The 19,437-nt window shown below is 39.9% G+C and overlaps 2 protein-coding genes across 6 annotated transcripts; both read left to right on the top strand.

Moving 5' to 3' along the window:
• The first annotated feature begins 296 nt into the window (after positions 1 to 296).
• Positions 297 to 7,720, top strand: LOC114909064 (tumor necrosis factor receptor superfamily member 5-like). Of its 5 annotated transcripts, XR_003797401.1 has the most exons (13): positions 297 to 544; positions 847 to 956; positions 3,098 to 3,235; positions 4,273 to 4,375; positions 4,507 to 4,632; positions 4,726 to 4,881; positions 5,209 to 5,296; positions 5,439 to 5,629; positions 5,780 to 5,799; positions 5,934 to 5,981; positions 6,170 to 6,370; positions 6,689 to 6,856; positions 7,357 to 7,720. XR_003797401.1 is itself a non-coding variant. In XM_029249783.1 (11 exons), exons 3-11 carry the CDS (start codon positions 3,218 to 3,220, stop codon positions 6,197 to 6,199), a joined length of 780 nt encoding a protein of 259 aa, XP_029105616.1. In that variant the 5' UTR covers positions 297 to 544; positions 847 to 956; positions 3,098 to 3,217; the 3' UTR covers positions 6,200 to 6,498. The 5 variants fall into 5 exon arrangements, 3 of the variants coding, with proteins under 3 accessions (XP_029105616.1, XP_018587962.1, XP_018587963.1); XR_003797402.1 differs by lacking the exon at positions 6,689 to 6,856; XM_029249783.1 differs by lacking the exons at positions 6,689 to 6,856; positions 7,357 to 7,720 and having other exon boundaries at positions 6,170 to 6,498.
• A 2,044-nt stretch (positions 7,721 to 9,764) lies between these two features.
• Positions 9,765 to 18,836, top strand: LOC114909231 (tumor necrosis factor receptor superfamily member 14-like; the record flags this gene model as incomplete). Its single annotated transcript, XM_029247052.1, has 7 exons — positions 9,765 to 10,332; positions 16,541 to 16,662; positions 17,800 to 17,917; positions 18,057 to 18,182; positions 18,294 to 18,449; positions 18,579 to 18,666; positions 18,743 to 18,836. Coding segments are annotated over exons 2-7 (597 nt in total), but the record flags the coding sequence as incomplete, so codon positions are not given.
• Positions 18,837 to 19,437: the final 601 nt, after the last annotated feature.

Below are 19,437 nucleotides of genomic sequence, written 5' to 3'. Positions count from 1 at the left end.
TATGCCTGTGTTAATGCGCTCTGTTTGTGTCACTGCGTGAGAAGAGCGCCCTATATGACTCTATTATAAAAATAATGGAATTGTTTATTATGGCGTTGATTGTGGACGAGACGGCAGCCTGTCTTATTGATCAGAACCTTAATCCCCAGACCTTTTGGAGTTATCCCTAGTGTGGTTCTGTATTCATTCGGGTCATTACAATATATAAATTGTATAGCGGACAAGTTCACTCAGTGATGAAACAAAACTTGTACTGCGCACGTGCGGCGTTTGTACAAATCGAACTGCGTCACTGATAAACACGATTAGTCCCCCAGAGTCACGAGCAGTTGAAGTTCGCACTGAAAAGGAAGCGCACGAAACTTTTACCCTGTTTACTCTCGAGTAATAAACTGGTGCGCTTCGACGCAGATTTACCACTGTTGGTGTTTCTGTGTTTTATTCCGACAGACCGTGTAATATTCCTGTTTACAATTACCGTGGTCCTGCGACTCTTTCATACCGGCGACGGGTAAAGAGAATCAACACGTGAAATATTTTCTGTGTAAGTATGAATATCATGGAAGGAATATAAGAAATTAAGGACTAAAATACTTTATTACTGTCCGAATGTGAATTAGAAGCTCTACGCCAAGCTCTTTTCCAATTCTCTCAAATTAATTTGCAGTAAAAAGTCGATTTGATCACTTTTAATTTGTTTATAAATAAACCTAAGTTGTCCAGAGACTTCGGGTTTAGCGCAGCGCACAGGTTAAGAAGCCCTGATCTGGTGTGTGGTTTTTGATGTGGGAATATGCACGACATACACACTCTACACCTGCTCAGCCTTGTGCCCTGTGTTTGTAGGATAGGCTCCGGGCCACTGTGACCCTGACTTGGAGAAGCGGATTCTTGTCGAGCGAGAACAAGAACTGCAGTAAATTGCATGTGCTGTAGGTGGAGCTCAAATCCAAAAGGTATTTAGTTCACATAATGGAAAACGTTTTATAAGTCACAGCGTTTCTATACACTATTGTGTTGTTTATTAAATTGCACAGAACTCAGTAAGGTCATTAATATTACTTGTGTCTTGATCAGAAAGTTTCAACAGCACCATAAGAGCCCACAGACACACACATTGACTGAAACCGCTTGTCCCAAGCGGGGTCGCGGTGAACCGGAGCCTAACCCTGTTACACAAGGTGCAGGACTGGAAGGGGAGGGGACACACCCAGGACAGGATGCCAGTCCATCACAAGGCACCCGAAGCGGGACTCGAACCCCAGACCCACCAGAGACCAGGCACAGGCCAAACCCATTGCACCCCCCCACCATAAGAGCATCGTTATTATTTGCTGACTTGATCTGAAAATAACTTTTCAATCATTATGAAATGTAGAAACATGACTGACAGTGAATCTATAATACAGTTATGGATTATAAGAAATGTAGGAAAGAAAATTGAGGTAAATATGGTATTTGCTGCAGATCTACATGAACTAGTTCAGTCACCCCTGAGATGAGTAGATTGTATAAGTCATCAAAGTCCAGATGTCTAGTTCTGAAGAAGGGAAATAATTAATAATAGTTTTCCTTCCAGTTGATTGTTTTAATTATTATGACCTGTTATGGTTGTCAGGGACTGTACCTGGGAACGGCATAGTGGCAGCAGCGGTGGTGAAGAAGCAAAACATAGTCCTGGAACTTTAGTTGCAGAAGATGAAATTATTCTGGTATTCAGTCATTGTTCACGTTTTCTTCAATATCAATGCATCAGAGATCAGTCCCCAAGGTCACAAGTACTGCTCTACCTACCTGCTGATGTATAAAGTGTAATGAACTGCTGGGTGTTACATGATTGAGGAGGCACGGTGGTGCAGTGGGCTTAGTGGGGGGCTGCTCTCTGGTGGGTCTGGGGCTCGAGTCCTGCTTCGGGTGACTTGCAGCGGACTGGCATCCCATCCGTGGTGTGTCTCCTTCCCCTGAGCCCTGTGCCCTGTGTTGCCGGGTTAGGCTCCGGCTCGCCACGCCCCCGCTTGGGACGAGCAGTTTCAGACGTTGTGTGTGTGTGTGTGTTACACGATTGGTTTGCTCACACCAGTCATTGGTTTATTTTAAAGTTTTCTAACAAAGATTGATTATGCTACTATTGATGGTTTTACTGTTGATGGTATTATTGGGCTTTGCAGTTTCATAGTGACATTTCGGTTGACACTCCCAAAATAGGTGACCGGGTACTGGTCCATTACATATAAGGAATTCTGGAACACACTCCATTTAGAAAATGCCACAAATGGTCAAATATGCAGTAGGCTACATAGCATATCTTTTCTGCTACATATGACTTTTTCACCCTATCAGTGTTTTCACACGGACATTGGAGTAAAACTTGTATTTTCTGATCAGTCAAGACCAAAGTTTACGATGGAGTTTCAACCTTTACTGCACCGTCCCTGTTACACACAGAGGCTGGACACCAGATGTAGAACCCAAGTGCAGGATCTTTTGTTGTGAATCTTGAAGGGCAAACAAAACTCATGGTTGGGGACAGGCATGGGTTAAAGAATCAAGGTGCATATGCTGTTTTGTGGGAGAGTCCAAGGTCAGCAACAAAGGAGAATCAGATAAGGGGATGAGGATTAGGACTTGGGAAGGGCAGGGGATGTAAGGTAAGGTAAGGAGATTGAAGCACAGAGGGAAAGGTTGTCTCAAAGAGATTCTGCCGTTTGGGAGCGGTGGTGTGGCAACCTTCATACTCCTTCCTGCTAATTACTGTCGGGTGTTGGTGTCCAGGGTCTGGTTGGGGGTGTGACAGTCCCCTTAATCTACTGAGTTTTAGGAAACCCACCATACATTGTTCAACTTAATCAAATGGGATACACTGTTATTGTTTTACCATTATGAGCATCTTCTAAAAGAATTTGAATTCATCATGTTCAGTCAGTCTACACAGAGAACTGTCAATAGAGAAATCAGGCCAAGTTTAGAGTGAAATAAAAGGAAAAACTGATCATGGAGAAACGGGCTTAAGAAGCAGTCAGGTAGATACTGCAGGTAACAGAGACTGTACCTCCTGACTGAAATATAAATGTACTGAAATGAGTCTCTTTTTCCTCAGGTTGAAGAATGAACTGTTACAACTGAACATGGTTGCAAAGGATTAAAACAGCTTTATTTAAGATATTATTACTGAACTAAGATTTATGGGCACTTGATATTTTCCCCAGTGGATTTGGATATGATGTTCTACCAAACGGTATGTAAGAATGATTGTTTCCTTTGTTTATGAAGGAAGTTCACAAATTTTTCCATTTTTAAGTTAATAAGACTTACCTTGTGTGTCGAGATACATCAGATTGTTTGTATTTTTTTCCTTGAAAATAATATGTACATATTAATAAGCTGTAGCTACCACTGACTCCCCACAGAAACCAGCTGTCAATGTCAGTTAAATACTGTACCCTATATACACCTGGCTGCATTCAGTGAATTATGTGATTCTTGTCACTGCATTCTTGGTCAGTCTGGCCTCAGATAGTGGGGTGTGATGGATATGCTGGACTGGCCGCCCTATTTGATCTCAGAATACAACCAGGGTTTGTCACTTTAAATTGTCAATAATGGATAAATAGTGTTTATTTTAGATGTTTTTATTAATGTTAAATTATTTGAAATGTTGGGGGGACTTAAATATTTGGCCAAGAGGTGGTCTTGACATTGACATTTAAATTTACATTTATTCATTTAACAAACACTTCTGTACAGGTCAGACCATTTATATCTTACAATGCCTGAATCAGCTAATGTATAAGTTGGTTAACATCATACATTGTTGCAGAAATTAGTGACGTTAGCTGGAGCTCTACTCACAAAACACCACTAATATTTAAATATAATACAAAGGAAACTTGTACGGTATCTGAGAGCAGAGCTTTTTAGTAAAGTCACTCTGAAAACACCTCCTGATTAACATCCCAGATGAGCAGTCATCTTAACAAGGTACCACTCAGTCAGGTCAGTCTGAAGGCAGCAGAGGTGTCACCACAAAGATGGATATTGTTGTGATTACAGTGCGAATGATATTGATATCCTCTGATCAGGGGGGATAAATCTGCCATGTTTTTTTTATTTTTTTATTTTTTTAAAAGTGTCCTTTAATAACATGCATACTATTCTCTGCTTCATGTGGTTTCACCACCATGGCTTCAATGTTGTGCATCGTATTTCACCATTTATTGATTTGATACCCACATGTAATATCTGAAATGAAAAAAATTTTTTCCGTCTCCTCAGATATGTGCAGTGTTTCTTCTGCTTTTAAAATCTGACTTATGTCCTCCATGTGATCGGGCTGAATATGAAAAAAATGGAGAGTGTTGTCCCATGTGTCCACCTGGTAAGTTGTGTTTTATAGTATTGCAGCTGCTCAAATATACAGTGTTCAAATATTTGATTTGTGAATTACAGGCACATGTTCCCAGATGGAAGAGGGTATCAAATGATAAGTACACATTTATTTTTCTTTAGGAACCCGAGTTCACAGACACTGTACAGCGTACACCAGTACTACATGTGTCCCATGTATTGGAGACACTTTCACCGACAAACCAAATGGTCTGATTTCCTGCTTTCCCTGTACAGTGTGTCAAAAAGGTGAGAAGTCATGTTTCAAATTAACCACTTTTTTTAAACTTGACAAATTAGTCATACAATCTGTCATGGATATTCTTGATTTTGCATCAACAGGTCTTGGTGTGAAGACAGTAAAGGAGTGTACAGCCTCTTCAGACACAGTGTGTGGAGTCCTGGAAGGGAACTATTGTATTGATCCTTATGGGGGAGGATGTAGAGCAGCACAGAAACACACAACCTGCAAACCTGGACACTTCATCAAACACCCTGGTCTGCTATGTTCATGTGTTTTAACTCCACCTGTTTGATTTATAATCTTGCAAATTTGTAATATAATCTCAATTTCTTTCCAAACAATTATCGCACAAAAACTCACTTTTTGCATTACGATTTTTAAATCTATTTAGACTTCTATTCATTGCACATTTTATTGTATATTTCTATGTATTGTTTTTAGTTGTCCTCCATGTCACATTGTGGTCCTGGAGAAATTCTATTTCAATCCAATGTATGTTCCAAACATATTGTGGAAGTGACAATAAAGATCATGTTGATTTTAGGGTTTGGTAATTTTTTTTGTTTGTTTTAATATTATAGGAACAGACTCTACTGACACCGTGTGTGAAATCTGCCCTGAAAACTCTTTCTCAGATGGATCTTCTACCTCCTGTACATCACACACAGAGTAAGTCTGTCATTATTCTTGTTTTTGTCATTATCTCCTTAGTTTTTATTTAACTGCATAAAACAAAAATGCAACTAATTTTATGTTCAATGTGTATGCAGTATATAATACATAATGTAAATATTTAAATGCATTTTCACAGCTGTCAATCCAAAGGACTTCCCACAGTGAAACCAGGAGACAGTGTGTCTGATTCTCAGTGTGGAGAGAAGAATTGGGCTCCTCTGATAGTTGGGATTGTACTTGGAATAATTTTAGTGTTATTACTCGTTGGAGGAGTAAAACTGTACAAATCACGGGTCTGTCCAAAGAAAAACAACTCCAGCAAACCAGGTAAGACAATTTTAATGACTTTTTATATACAAAGCAGGTCCATTAAAAATTGACCAAATTACCATCAGTTTTTCCATTAACACTGAAATTAACTATTAAAACTGACATTGAGATAGAATGAATCTAACACTAAATTCTTTTTTTTTTTAGGGCCCTTACAACAAGATCAGGTTTGTTTTAATATGTTTTTGCCAATTTATTGTGCAATATTTCACATGTTTTATCATCTGTATACTACTCTGGATTCATTTTTCTTGAAATTTGGTACAATTAACAATAATTAAATGTTCTGCTGTTATAACAGGAATGCCAACTGCAGCAATCAGAAGAAAGTGAAGTTGTTCAGAAACAAGTGAGAAATTCTATCATTAAATTATTAGAAGAAATTATCCATTGACTAAATGTGGTTTCTAGTTGATACTGGCTCCAAAAAAGACATCTTTAAACTTTAATATAATTACATTACTGCTCATTATTACTGCTGTTACTAAGCTCATATTGTGTTGCTTTTCTTTAAAATTTCATTGTTTCTTTCCTCAGATTCCTGCTCAGATTCTCATAAATTGTTAAACAAACCAATAAACAATATTTTGCACAGAATTAAATACCTCACCTCAGCCTGTTGAGCAGAGATCAGACAGTGAAGATGTGACAGCTGGTGTTTTCGAAGCAGAATGAGAAGGCTGTTAAGCCCATGAAATATCATCCACTGACTCATGACCCATAACCACTTATCCGAAGGTAGGGTTCCTGTAGTTTGGAGACCATCCTGGAAGCACAAGGCACCAGGGCAGGCTACTCAATGTTCACCCTGGACAGGATACCAGTCCACACACACGTTACAGGCAATTTAGTGTCACCAGTGCACCTGAAATATGCATTTGGACTGTGGGTGCAAACCCACCCAAACATGGGAAGAACATGCAACCTTCAAGAGTTAGTTAATCAAACCTACATCCAGTTGTACAGTCCAGGTGCTGGGAGACAGAAGTTCTGCCTGTTGACACTCTCTTCTGAAGTATTATTTTGTGAAATGTTTTTGTGAACTGCTTCACATAGAGTTTTAGAAGAATTTCACAACAGATGAATCATTGGATAGAACATTGAAGACAAGAAGTACAATGAGAAAACTGGGACTAATTCCTGTAAAACGGATCCATTGACTTTTCTGGATAAACAGCAGTGCCAAATGAAGAATCCTGTTCTGTTTTCTTTCCCTTGAGCAAGGTACTTACCCTGAACTAATGGAGTAAAAATTACAGAACTGTGTAACTGGGTAAGGGACACAGTGGCAAAATATTATTGATGACCATGTAGCTTTTCCCTAGATGTTCTCTCATGGCTCTGACTTCCCACAGAATATGGACTAAATTGAGCCCATTCAAAAAGAGAGTTCACAGGTTGTACACTACAGGGAAAAGGTGTGTAATGTAGCAGTCAGCCTTAAATCCCCTGTCCTATTTTTGTAGGAAATCAACATAAATATGAAAAAAGTATTTTTGTAATTATTTCTAAATGTGGTGTTTCTATATTGTTCATGTTTCTCCATCCTTATTCTTTGTTCTTGTTAGTGTTTCCTCTTTGGAAATCAGGTTATTTCAGAACAAAAGTGATTATGTGGACAGAAAATAACTTTAGAAGCACATGTCATGAGCCATGAACATATAATGAGTATAACAAGCAGCATTGTAACCGGAGCTTTTCTATATTTTTTATTCTCTATTCAGTTTCATCTGTACGAGTGGAAAGGGTCACCAACCTTTATCTATCAGCTTCCCACGTGGCAGATGCCCTCAAGACAAGCAGAGCCGCTCTTCTACAGTAACTCTGATTAATATGATTAATACTAAATAAAATCTAAACCTGACTGTCTCGACTGTGTTTCCCCCGCACTTTACACACCTTCCATTTGACAAAACTGAACCCAGAGCTCTGAATGCCGTGACAAACTGACAGCAAAGAAGACCAACTCTGCGATGACATCACAAGCCCAACCCTTTCTTCTAACTGACAAATAACATTCATGTTTGTTTACCAGACATTTGTTGGCCTACATTTTGGTGAATGATAAACTGTCGAATAATTCTATAGTTTAATATTTAACTCATTTTTTTTTTATTTAAAACATGAAAAATTGTGACATCACTGTAGACAATAGATTTGTTTTATATTAAAGTACCACTTAAAATTAATACCAGAAACTTTGTATACTTCTTTCATTTGCTCGCATACTTAGAAGTTAAAATAACAGGAAGTTTGCGCGGTTTTGACAAGTTTGCAGTTCAACGCTGCAAGTTTTGCACCTTCCCTTAGAAAATAAAATACATACAGGAAGCTCGTGTTGCAATCGCCTCGAGCTTTAAAACAGTTTTAAAGCTGAAGATCTTTAATAACCTTTATAAACTTTGGCCTCTGAGCTTTTTCTCCTTAGAAAATCACTTTAATCCAGTAACAGAAGTGAACAGTTCAGAGTCCGGGTTTAAAATGTAAAGTTACTGTCTGATCAGGAGTTCTGTGTCTTTAGGCTGCAGTGTGAACAAACAGCAAATGTGTCAAAAGGCGCCAGTGGCAAACTTTCTTTTTACTTTCACTTTCTCTGTTTATGAGACACGTGGTGTTGTAGCCCTATTTTTGTTCTTACATTTGGCCTTCTTATTGCAATTTCTTCGCTTTTTCTGAGGTTTTCCGTGGTCAAAGTGCTTTTTTTCAGGACATTCTCACTGGTGTCCTCTCCAAGTGTCTGGGTCCAGTTCCAAAAGAAACCCGATATATTTGCCGTAAAGTACCTACTGAACCTGAACTTGATATTAATTTACTACTGTGGTTCACAGGATCCTCCTGAAGGTACACAGCTGGACAGTGTCATTATTCTTACAAATCAGGTCGCAAAGTAATTTGATGTTTCTGTGAAAATACTGAGTCTGCATGAAATGAAGGTCACTATATATCATATATAATAAATACAATATTACACACACACACTTTCAGAACTGCTTGTCCCATACGGGGTGGCGGGGAACCGGAGCCTACCCCGTAACAGAGGGCGTAAGGCCGGAGGGGAAGGGAACACACCCAGGACGGGACGCCAGTCCGTCACAAGGCACCCCAAGGGGGACTCGAACCCCAGACCCACCAGAGAGCAGAACTGTGGTCCAACCCACTGCGCCACCGCACCCCGATACAATACTAATAAATGTAAAATCTTTAGTTCTCTCCTGTTTTTAACTGCGCTCCTGGTACGGACCGAAGGTCAGACCACGCCCCCAGCCCCAGACCACGCCCCCATCCCCCAGACCACGCCACGCCCCGTTCCGCCATAAACAGCGAAACGCACAGAAAGAAAAAGAAGAATTGCTGTCGGAACAAAGCGACAGAATATCAGCACTGACTGGTAACTCACGCCTCATGTTCACTATTTCCGTGAATCTTACTGTAGTGTGTCCAAGTTTGATTAAAAAACGTCCATTTGCGTTACGATTACTGTTGTTGTGTTCAACGTCCAGTCGTCATGCCACGTGTAATAAGTATGAAATAAACGATGCAAATAAATAAATAAATAACAGTGTATAAACGGTGTATTACTGCGAGATTCCAATCCGCACCTGTAAAATAATAGTGTAAAATGTTTCGTTCTGCGCAATAAATACGAGGGAAAGAGTAACGACAGCGATTCGATGACCTCCGCGTGTTTCTTCCACTCACTGTCACGCATATACTGAAATGTTGTATGATACACGAAATGTTTCTTTCCTTGTTGTGCTTAGATGATTGTTACATAATTGAATATCATGAGCTCTATTGATTATTATATATTTCTATAAATGTGATTTCCCTGTACCCTTTTTTTTTACAAGGTTATTTCATTTGTCAGAGACGTTTATACCCTGCCAGCAATAAAAAGGTTAATTTTTATTTTTTTCTTAAACGAGTAAATGCCATGAGCACGGCCACGCCCATTCGTGGAGAAACACAAGTATAAACGCTTTTCAGACGCAGTGTGTGGAGTCCTGGAAGGGAACTACTGTATTGATCCTTATGAGGGAGGATGTAGAGCAGCACAGCAAAACACAACTGAACCTGCAAACCTGGACACTTCATCAAACACCCCTGGTCTGACTGGATTTTTATTTTTTTTTCCATAATCCGGTGTTGTTTCATCCCGATGGAACTCAAAACATGGTGTGAATAATTTGGAGGATGACATGACGGAATTCACAAGTCTCAACCAGTTTATCAAAGATCATTTGATTAAATGAATGAAATAAAAACAAAAAGCAATGCTGTTAGCACGCTGTCGGCTCTCAGGTTCAGCGATCCTCACTCACCAGTTGTATTTTGAGCGCGTCTAACGCGAGTTCTTGGCGCTCGCTGGACGCGGGAGTCCAGACGCTCCTTTTCGGGACCTGACCACAGGGGGGGGTCCAGACCCGTCCGGACTGCGGGTTCCCACACGTCCTTGTCCACTCGAAGACTCGCGCTCTGCTCACGTGCTTCTGCTCCACCCCCGATAATTAATGAACGACCCCTCTGCTCTCGCCCTCTTTAATATTAATTATCGGGTCGCTCTCGAATACAATTTTCTTTTCGTCGTTGCTCTGCCTCTGGTGGAGCCCGAACAGAAGCGTTTCAGTCTGTCAGAGTGCGTTACAGCGAGAGAAAGAACCTGGGGACACCGTAGACGGAATAATAATAGTCCGTGCTGGGTAAGTAAGTGTACGAAATATGTTTTCATTTATTACTATTAATTACGGTGTTGCCACAATTACAAGTCAGCATCAGTAAAGTCAAGATGGAGGTAAAAACGCCTGATTGTATTCGTCATTCCATTTAATGTGTCAGCTCATGTAAAATTGCTTTCGTCATTTGATCTGTTTTCAGTTATTTTGTATATTTTTTTTTTCAGCCAGTTCCGCGGTATCTGCTAGGAAAAAGCTCAGCACAGTGTGTCGTGTGAACAACTTCAAGTTCACTTAAGATACCAGTTTCCCAGCCCCCAGGATCATGCTTTTATAGTTTTTCCCAGCCTGACCTTTTTAAACAATTTAGTTGTTCAGGGAAATGAAGAGCCTAATTTTCGTTTACACAGAAACTTCCTTCACCAAACGCAAAGAATGTCCTGCTTCTCAAATGTTTTACTCGGGGGTTAGTTTCCTCATATCTTCATATTTTTATCTGATCTTACAAGTGTTAAAGTCCTAGAGCAGATAATTTAGATCCCCTAAAGACTTTTGTGCTAAGACATTTAGCACCCTGCCCTGATCTGTATATTTCCACTCTTACAGTGACTGTGCATTAATCAAAATAACAAGACAATCTATTATGTCAATAGGACAGTTGCAGTCTTACTGTGATTCTGATTTTAGTACTAATAAAACATTGCATTAAAGTTAATTTTCTATGCATGTTTGCTTGGCATCTTGAATTATTTGTGTTTGCTTACTGCCTGATATCAGTTACTATTTTAAGTAGCAGCTGTTTTCCTTAAATAGTAAATATCGATTCAATTCCTCCCCTTGATGCATGAGGGCTACGCAAACTGAGCTTAACTGCTCACTGCAGTTCGTGGGCTGCATTGTGAAGGTGACTTACAAAAGTATAATCGCTTGCTCTTGAAACGTTATCTTAACTGGACTTCAAACAGGTGGAAATTTTAATTTTTATTATATTGAACAGGAACCACATACTACATCATAAAGAAGCACAACCTCACAGGACCAAAAACAGCTGGATCCTGAGGATCCATTTAAGTACTTTGGCCACACCTGGTCCTCATCACTTAATCAGGTGCAGCCAATAAGGAGGGTATGGCCATGTTCCTGTGTGCCACAGGGAATTAATAATAACAAAGTCCATTAAATAAAAGAGACCCTCGGAACAATCTAAGACTCTGTGTGCAGTTTAGCCTTCAGTTCATCTTCACACCCTTTCCTGTTAATAACACACTGCAGCCCACAAAGATGTGATGTCAGTTCAGCTACTAACTATTCATTAAACTTCTATGATGTCAAGGTGTGGTCCGTCTAAATAAAACTGCTGGCTTTGCATCAGTCATATGGCTCCTGACAATTTACAAACAAGATCCTTTCCTGGCATCTTCTGGTTGCTGAGGTTCCACGACAATGAGCATTAGTGCTCTAGCCAAACAAATTTGATCATAAATTTGATTTGATTTGTACTCTGAGGATTGTGTGTCTGTATCTCTGTTGGTGAAATGCACCTTGTTTACTCAGAAATATATACCACTTTGGAGGAAAGTATGTGCTAAGTTAAATGTACAAGTAAAAATAACAAATACCATTTACAGAACAACTGGACTATTAAGTCTATGAAGACAGATTCAGTGTAGCAAAGTTTATTTGGGAATTTCTTGCATCATAGATGAAGTATCTGTACTGTATGTTGGATTATAACGGTAAAGCTGTTGAGGTTCCCAGTACAGATGTCCACTCCTTCTGCAGTACCCCTAAGCAAGGTGTTTAACCCTGATTACCTTTAACTTCACACCCTCACAGGGACCTACATTGCAGTTTTCACCTCCAGTTTTGAAAGATAAGGAACGGGTTATACAAGATGGCCTGGAATGAGAAGGGGGCAGAGAGCATAAGGGAGGATCTTTCCCAGATTCAGACTGATGAAATCCTGTCGAAGGTCAAATGTGCTGCAGACAGATTCTGCAGTCTGGTAATGTGATCCATAGCATGTGATTAAGCAAAACACCTGAAATGTGAGATTCTGAGTTTGCAGAACAGAAAGCAAGAAAGATTTCTTTGTATTTTGACCATGCGATGTCAAAGCATAAGCTAATTTTTTTTTCTTTTTTTTTTTTTTTTTTTTTAATAGCACATATTTCTGATGCATAATTTGAAATGATATTAAATCCAGGAGGCCCCACTGAAATGGTCCAAACTGGGCTGTGAAATTGCAATGGTGGGTCCTGATGGGACAGACTATTGATCCAAGGTTTTTAACCAAATACAGGCTTTGATCAATAGCCTCTTAACAGGCATCAGAATGCTTCAGTTTTCATACATAAGGGGCTCTGGGTGAGTTGGAAAGTCATTTTGGTGCAACAAACCTTAGGAGATGTGTCCCATGAGAACAGTGGAGCACCTGGTGTACAGAGATCTGATTTTCTGTCCAGACACCATTTCTAAATAAGTTTGCAGTGGAATCCACACATGCTGTGATGTCACATGTTGCAGTCAGATGTTCTGGAGTCACATGTTGCAGAATCACCACTGGTTCACTCGCTCACCCAGCTCTGCTAGATGCTTTTAAAACAGGATGAAACTTTCAGGTGCTTCCTGTCTTTTTCCCCTTTGGAATAAAGTCACTTCCATAACTTCTTTCTTCAAATGTGTCCAGTGTCCATCCTCCTATTCTGCACATCTGCAATTGCCACAAAGTATGTTTTGTTTCTTTTGGCAACAATTACTGAAAATTCTACAGCGGGTGCGGGGGCATGGTGGCGCAGTGGTGCAGTGGGTTGGACTGGGTCCTGCTCGCTGGTGAGTTTGGGGTTTGAGTCCCGCTTGGGGTGCCTTGTGGCGGACTGGTGTCCCATCCTGGGTGTGTCCCCTCCCCCTCTGGCCCTACGCCCTGAGTTGCCGGGTAGACTCTGGTTCCCTGCGACCCCATCTGGGACAAGCGGTTCTGAAAATGTGTGTGTGTACTGAAAATTCCTTAAGATGAAAGTGTGAACAAAGAAATTAAATGTTAGTTATTATTATTCAGCAGATCTTTGGCAAATACCACGTACTACCTATGACACAGTGGTCTGAACTGGTAATCAATCAAGAGTTTATTGTCATATGTGCAGTAAACCATCTGTTACACCATACAATGAAATTCTTACTCGTGTGATTCCCCCCAGCAGCTTATGACATAAATTATAAGGACATAAGGAAAAAAGACACAAAGCATAAATTACAATTTTACAAAATTACTATTAATGCAAATGCAAGAAACAAAATTATGTGCATTTATAAAGTGTACAGTGTGTAATGTAAACATGAAAGACATAAGTATAATATACTATCTGTCTACTATCAAAGGTAGATCAGGTCGATGATGTTATTTGCATTTTAAAAGGAGTTTGTGTGTGTACGCAAAAATATGCAAAAGTAATCTGTAGTCACTGATGTTATTTGCATTGTGGGTGTGTGTATGTGGGGGGTGTGGTGGTGCAGTGGCGCAGTGGGTTGGACCAGGTCCTGCTCTCTGGTGGGTCTGGGGTTTGAATCCCACTTGAGGTGCCTTGCGATGGACTGGCGTCCCGTCCTGGGTGTGTCCCCTCCCGCTCCAGCCTTATGCCGTGAGTTGCCGGGTTAGGCTCTGGTTCCCCATGACCCCGTATGGGGCAAGCGGTTCAGAAAATGTGTGTGTGGAAGGGATGGGGTAGTTGACACCTTACAAGATCAGAGGGTAATCTGTGTCTGCAGTGATGGGAGAGAGGCAGTGGATGGATGTTGTTCACAAGCCTGATGGCCTGTGGGTAAAAACTGTTTTTCAACCTTGAAGTTCTGGCTTTAACACTCCTGTAGTATCTACCTAATGGTAAGAGTGTGAAAAGGCTGTGCTGGGGGTGACTAATGTCTTTGATGATGTTTATAGCTCTCCTGATGGCTCCGACCTGGTAGAGGCTCTTCATTGTTGGTAAGGCCGCTCCAGAGATGATTTGGGCAGCTCTCACCAGCCACTGTAGAGCATTATGATCCTGTGCTGTGCAGCTTCCAAACCAGACTGTGATGGAGCTGGTGAGGATGTTCTCGATTGCACACCTATAGAAGCTTCTGAGGATTCAGCTTGGCATGCCAAATTTCCTCAGCCTTCTCAAGAAGTGCAGACGCTCACGTGATTTCTTGACCAGCTGTGTAATGTTATGAGACCGGATGAGATCCTCAGTAATGTGAACACCCAGTTATCTGAAGCTGCTCACTCTCTTCACCACTGTCCCACCAATATGCAATGTTGAGTGCTGCTCCCTTCTCCTCCGTGGATCGACAATCATCTCCTTTGTTTTGTTGACATTCAGGGAGAGATTGTCGTCCTTGCACCGCTTCACTAGGTCAGACACTTCCCTCCTGTGTGCTGACTCATTGCCTCCCGTTATCAGTCCAATGACTGTTGTGTCATCAGCAAATTTGATGACGCTGATGTTGTTCTGGGAGGCCATACAATCGTGGGTGAAGAGTGCGTAGAGCATTGGGCTCAACACGCTGCCCTGCGGAGTTCCTGTGTTTATGGTTATTGACCTGGATATGTGGTTCCCAATTCTAACGGAATGGAGTCTGCCCGTTAGAAAGTTCAGAACCCAGTTGCAGAGGGTGGGTGGCACACCAAGATTGTGAAGCTTGTTGATGAGCTTCGAAGGTATCGCTGCGTTGAATGCTGAGCTATAATCAATAAACAGCATTCGAACATAGCTGTCCTTGTTTTCCAGGTGGGTGAGGGCAGTGTGTATTGTACTGATGGCATCCTCTGTGGATCTGTTCGGTCTGTATGCGAACTGGAGAGGGTCCAGAGTGTCTGGAATAATACTCCAGATGTAACTCATGACGATTCTCTCGAAGCACTTCATCACTACCGGAGTCAGCGCAACAGGTTGGTAGTCATTGAGGCAGGATGTTTTATTATTTTTTGGCAGCAGCAGGATAGTAGTCCTTTAAACAGGTGGGAATTGAAGCTTTTTCGAGGGACAAATTGAATATATCCGTAAAGACATCAGCTAGCGCCGATGAGCAGGTTCTGAGTACCCACCCAGGGATGTTGTCTGGGCTGGCTGATTTCCGTGGGTTTATTTTCCCAAAAGTCTTTGCCACAACTACAGATGAGACCGTGAATGCTGGGTTCTGTATGCTCCCAGTGGTTTGTTGTTGAGAACCTCGAATGGGCAAAGAATGTGTTGAATTCGTCAGGTGTAAAGTCCATGTATTTGATGAAATATGCTGCTTATAAAATAAGAACATGGATGTTTTCATTTATAGACTTTTCCCCTTTGTAGCAAGTTCACAGTCTAATACAGACAGTCCTTTCATATTTCTCCCCCCACATACTTCATAATTAATGCTTTGGGTATTCACAAGGTGTAAACGCAGTACAGTAAAGGACAATGGGATACTGTGTGCTCATACACACCCTGTTAGTGTTCGCTGACCGCTTTGTTTTTCCCCTTCCTTCCGTCTTCAGAACAGTCGCTGAGTAGATGTGCTGGGTTGTCTCAATCCAATGCAAATTTTAAATATAATATACTTTTAAGATGCTTATAAAGGGTGGTATACAAAAATATAAATACAAGTGACATTGATGTAAGTTCTACTTATGCTTTATGACATGAAAATGAAACTGACTTCAAGGGGAACTCCACTGTTTCTCCTTTAGTTTTCCATGAATCCTGAAACTAGATATTCCATACTAGTGTCTTATTAAGCTGGGTGTTATGGAAACGCTACATTTATTTTGTTCCATATGAATTCTTATGTATGACTGATGATTGATCATGGTTCATTAGATGAAGTTGATTTAATTTGTTTGAGCATCCAGGCTGAACTCCATCACAATCAGTTTTCATTTGCTTAGTTGTTCAGGGCCTATCATGAATTGATTATGATTATGTATACATTTTAAGAGGTCTAAAATAAAGATAAAAAATTAAAAATGTATTTGAAAACTTTTTTAAAGTCGAAGAACACCTCCACAACATCTGACAAAACAAACACGGTCAGCCTGGAGTCGAAATGAAATCAACAGCTCCAGGATGGCAGTTTGTTGTTCACGTGTAAGAAAAGCAAGCACACACTTTTGCCCCTTAGACATATGAACAGATCTACCTGTAACACAAATTATAGGTAAATATTCAGTACTTTGTAGATGATAGGTAAATATGTACTGAAATATGTGTCTTTTCCTCAGGTTGTCCAATGGACTCCACAGTGCTACAAAAGGGACAAATACATGTCATGTAAGATGTAAGTTATTTCTGGATATTCATCAAACAAGAATAAAATGATCTCTGTATAATGTTCTATCAAATGGTACGTACTCTTATTAGTTCTGTTTCGCTTAAATGCCTTTTTCGCCCCTGAACTTTGTATAACTCCATTAATCAGACATTCTTCTACTTCCTTTGCTTATACAGGTGGTTCCTGATTTACGATGGTTCGACTTATGATTTTTTTGACTTTATGGTGGTGAGCTGACGATAGACATTCAGTAGAAACCGTTTTCGAATTTTGATTTTATTTCTCGGGCAAGCGATATGTGGAGCGATACTCTCTCGTGATGCTGGGCAACGGCAGCGATTCGTATCTCCCAGGCTGCCACACAGAGGTGTGAATTAAATGTATTAAATGCATTTTCGACTTATGATATTTTTGACTTATGATGGGTTTCATGAAACATAACCTCATTGTAAATCATGGACCACCTGTATAAAAATGCATAGTATAATAAACCATTTTACCAGCAAATCCCACAGAAGTCTGACTTTTTGCTGCTTTTTAAAGCTCCATTTCTTCATTCACTGTATTGAAACTCTGTTATTCTGTTACTCATTCTTTTTGTTACTGTATCTTAGCTCTTGTTCCTTTGTATCTGCTCAACTTTCTCACCTATAATTTGATAAATTGATTTTTGCCCCATTCTGTAACCCTTTTTTAGTTTTTACAGTATCTAGTCTAGTCTTAGGTTAATCTTTTATTCACAACAACGTTACATTTGATCCTGGATTAAACTTTTAAGGGCAAATCTAATAAAGTTACCTTGTACAGAAGTGTCAGCTATATAAATAAATCAGAATAATGAAATGCAGCACAATTAATAATACACCATGTTATTCCATTTTAAAGCAAAGGAAACTTTTAGGTGCAGTACCTTAAGGTTCTGCCTTTCAGTAAAGTCACACTGGAGAAAGTTTATCTGCTTTCTTCCTTTATACGTTATTAACATTTGTACCAGGTGATCACGTTCATGAGGTCACACCCAGTTGTGTTAATTGGGGTGTTTTAATTATTACATACTGTGTACATGACTAACTATGGGCAAAATTTGAGAGAGACTGTAAATTTTACTTTTTCTGTTATTTAGCTATTAATTTGATATTTTTTCTGATAATATGATTGATCATTTTTTGTATATATTTCAATTGACTGGAACACTTTGTCTCACTTCAGATGCGTGTGATTCTTCTGATAAGTATAAATATAACCCCAGTCACATACAACCCCTGTTTTGCATGTGACCGGGCAGAATATGAAATAAATGGACAGTGTTGTCCTATGTGCTTTCCTGGTAAGTCATGCTTTATGCTGCAGCTTTCATAAGCACTCCATAATATTAGAATAAGTGATTGCTGGATTAAAGGTTTTTTTTTTTTTAGGTATGCTATCAAAGGAAAATGTCAATTGTTTACATTCTGACATTTCTTTAGGAACTCGAGTGTACAGAGACTGTACAGCGCAAACTAGCACTTCCTGTGCCCCCTGTACTGGACCCACTTACACTGACAAACCAAATGGTCTCACTCAGTGTACCTCGTGTACAGTATGTGACCAAGGTGAGAACTGTTGTATCATTTTAAACAATGTTTTGTAAATTCTACTTATAGTAACTACTACAGGTAAACAAATGCTATTATCTTATTATAATTGTATTTCTTCTGCTGTAGGTTTTGGTTTAAAGACAGTGAAGGAGTGTTTAACCACTTCAAACACAGTGTGTGGAGTCCTGGAAGGGAACTATTGTACAGATTTTTCTGAAGGAGAATGCAAGAAAGCAGAAAAACATACAACCTGCAAACCTGGACAGTTCATCAGACACCCAGGTTTGATTGGATTTTTCATATCTGACTATCCAAACTAAAAATAAACCTTAAACAGCAGTCTGTTTTTCTAAAAAGTACTTTAATGTTTTGTACATACACTGTACAACACTGTATTGTTCACTACTGTAGGAACAGACTCTACTGACACTGTGTGTGAGGACTGCCCTGAAAACTCTTACTCCAATGGATCTTCTTCGTCCTGTACATCACACACAGAGTAAGACTTTTCTGTCTGTGTTGCACTGGTTTAAAACCAGAGACTTTGTGTAAAACCTTTTTTTCTTCTGTTCAAGTTGCGAGTCCAAAGGACTTCTCACGATGAAACCAGGAGACAGTGTGTCTGATTCTGAGTGTGGAGAGAAAAAACGGAAGTATCTTATATTCCCAGTCATATTTGGTGTTGCGGTATTGGCAGTAGGGCTACTTTGCATATATCAGAAAAAGTTAAAAGGTAAGAATTTTTATATTTTCAAATGAACAAATATGAAATTAAATACAGACTATTGCTCAGTGAATGAATTCATATTGACCTTTTAATGGATTTATATAATTTTTAACCCCGCAATCAACTGGTGACCCATCCAGGATGTACCCTGCTTGGCACTGCACCCTGTGCTTCTGGGACTGGCCCTGGACCACTGGAAACCTGATTTTCCTAAGTAGTTAAGGAAAATTCCCTGCTTTTAATCTTCTATTCAGTTTTAACATAGAAGAAATTAGCAGCAAGTTACACTCATTTCTTGACCCTTCACCTGAAAGAGATTCCTGGAAAATTCTTACACCTAAAGGGTATAAAATACTGTAGATGTGTACATCTTGACAGACTTTTAGCTCGGTGTAAGGAGTGACCACAGCAGGTCCAGTGGAATGGATTGAGTGGAATAAACTTCCTCTATCCTTCAGAGCGGCTGAATCCCTTTCAGCATTTAACAAGGGCCTGAAACATTTATTTCAGATACATTTATTCCTTCGATCTATTTGCTCCATA

This window comes from Scleropages formosus, chromosome 2 (genome assembly GCF_900964775.1).
Source record: "Scleropages formosus chromosome 2, fSclFor1.1, whole genome shotgun sequence".
NCBI classification, from domain to species: domain Eukaryota; kingdom Metazoa; phylum Chordata; class Actinopteri; order Osteoglossiformes; family Osteoglossidae; genus Scleropages; species Scleropages formosus.
Note: the sequence above shows the minus strand (reverse complement) of the source record. Positions and strands in the feature narration are given on the sequence as shown.

Excerpts from the sequence above, each read along its gene's own strand:
- LOC114909064 (XM_018732447.2), top strand. Across the intron at positions 4,882-5,208 it reads ACACTTCATCAAACACCCTG|GAACAGACTCTACTGACACC; the intron begins GTCTGCTATGTT and ends TTAATATTATAG. Across the intron at positions 5,630-5,779 it reads AAACAACTCCAGCAAACCAG|GGCCCTTACAACAAGATCAG; the intron begins GTAAGACAATTT and ends TTTTTTTTTTAG.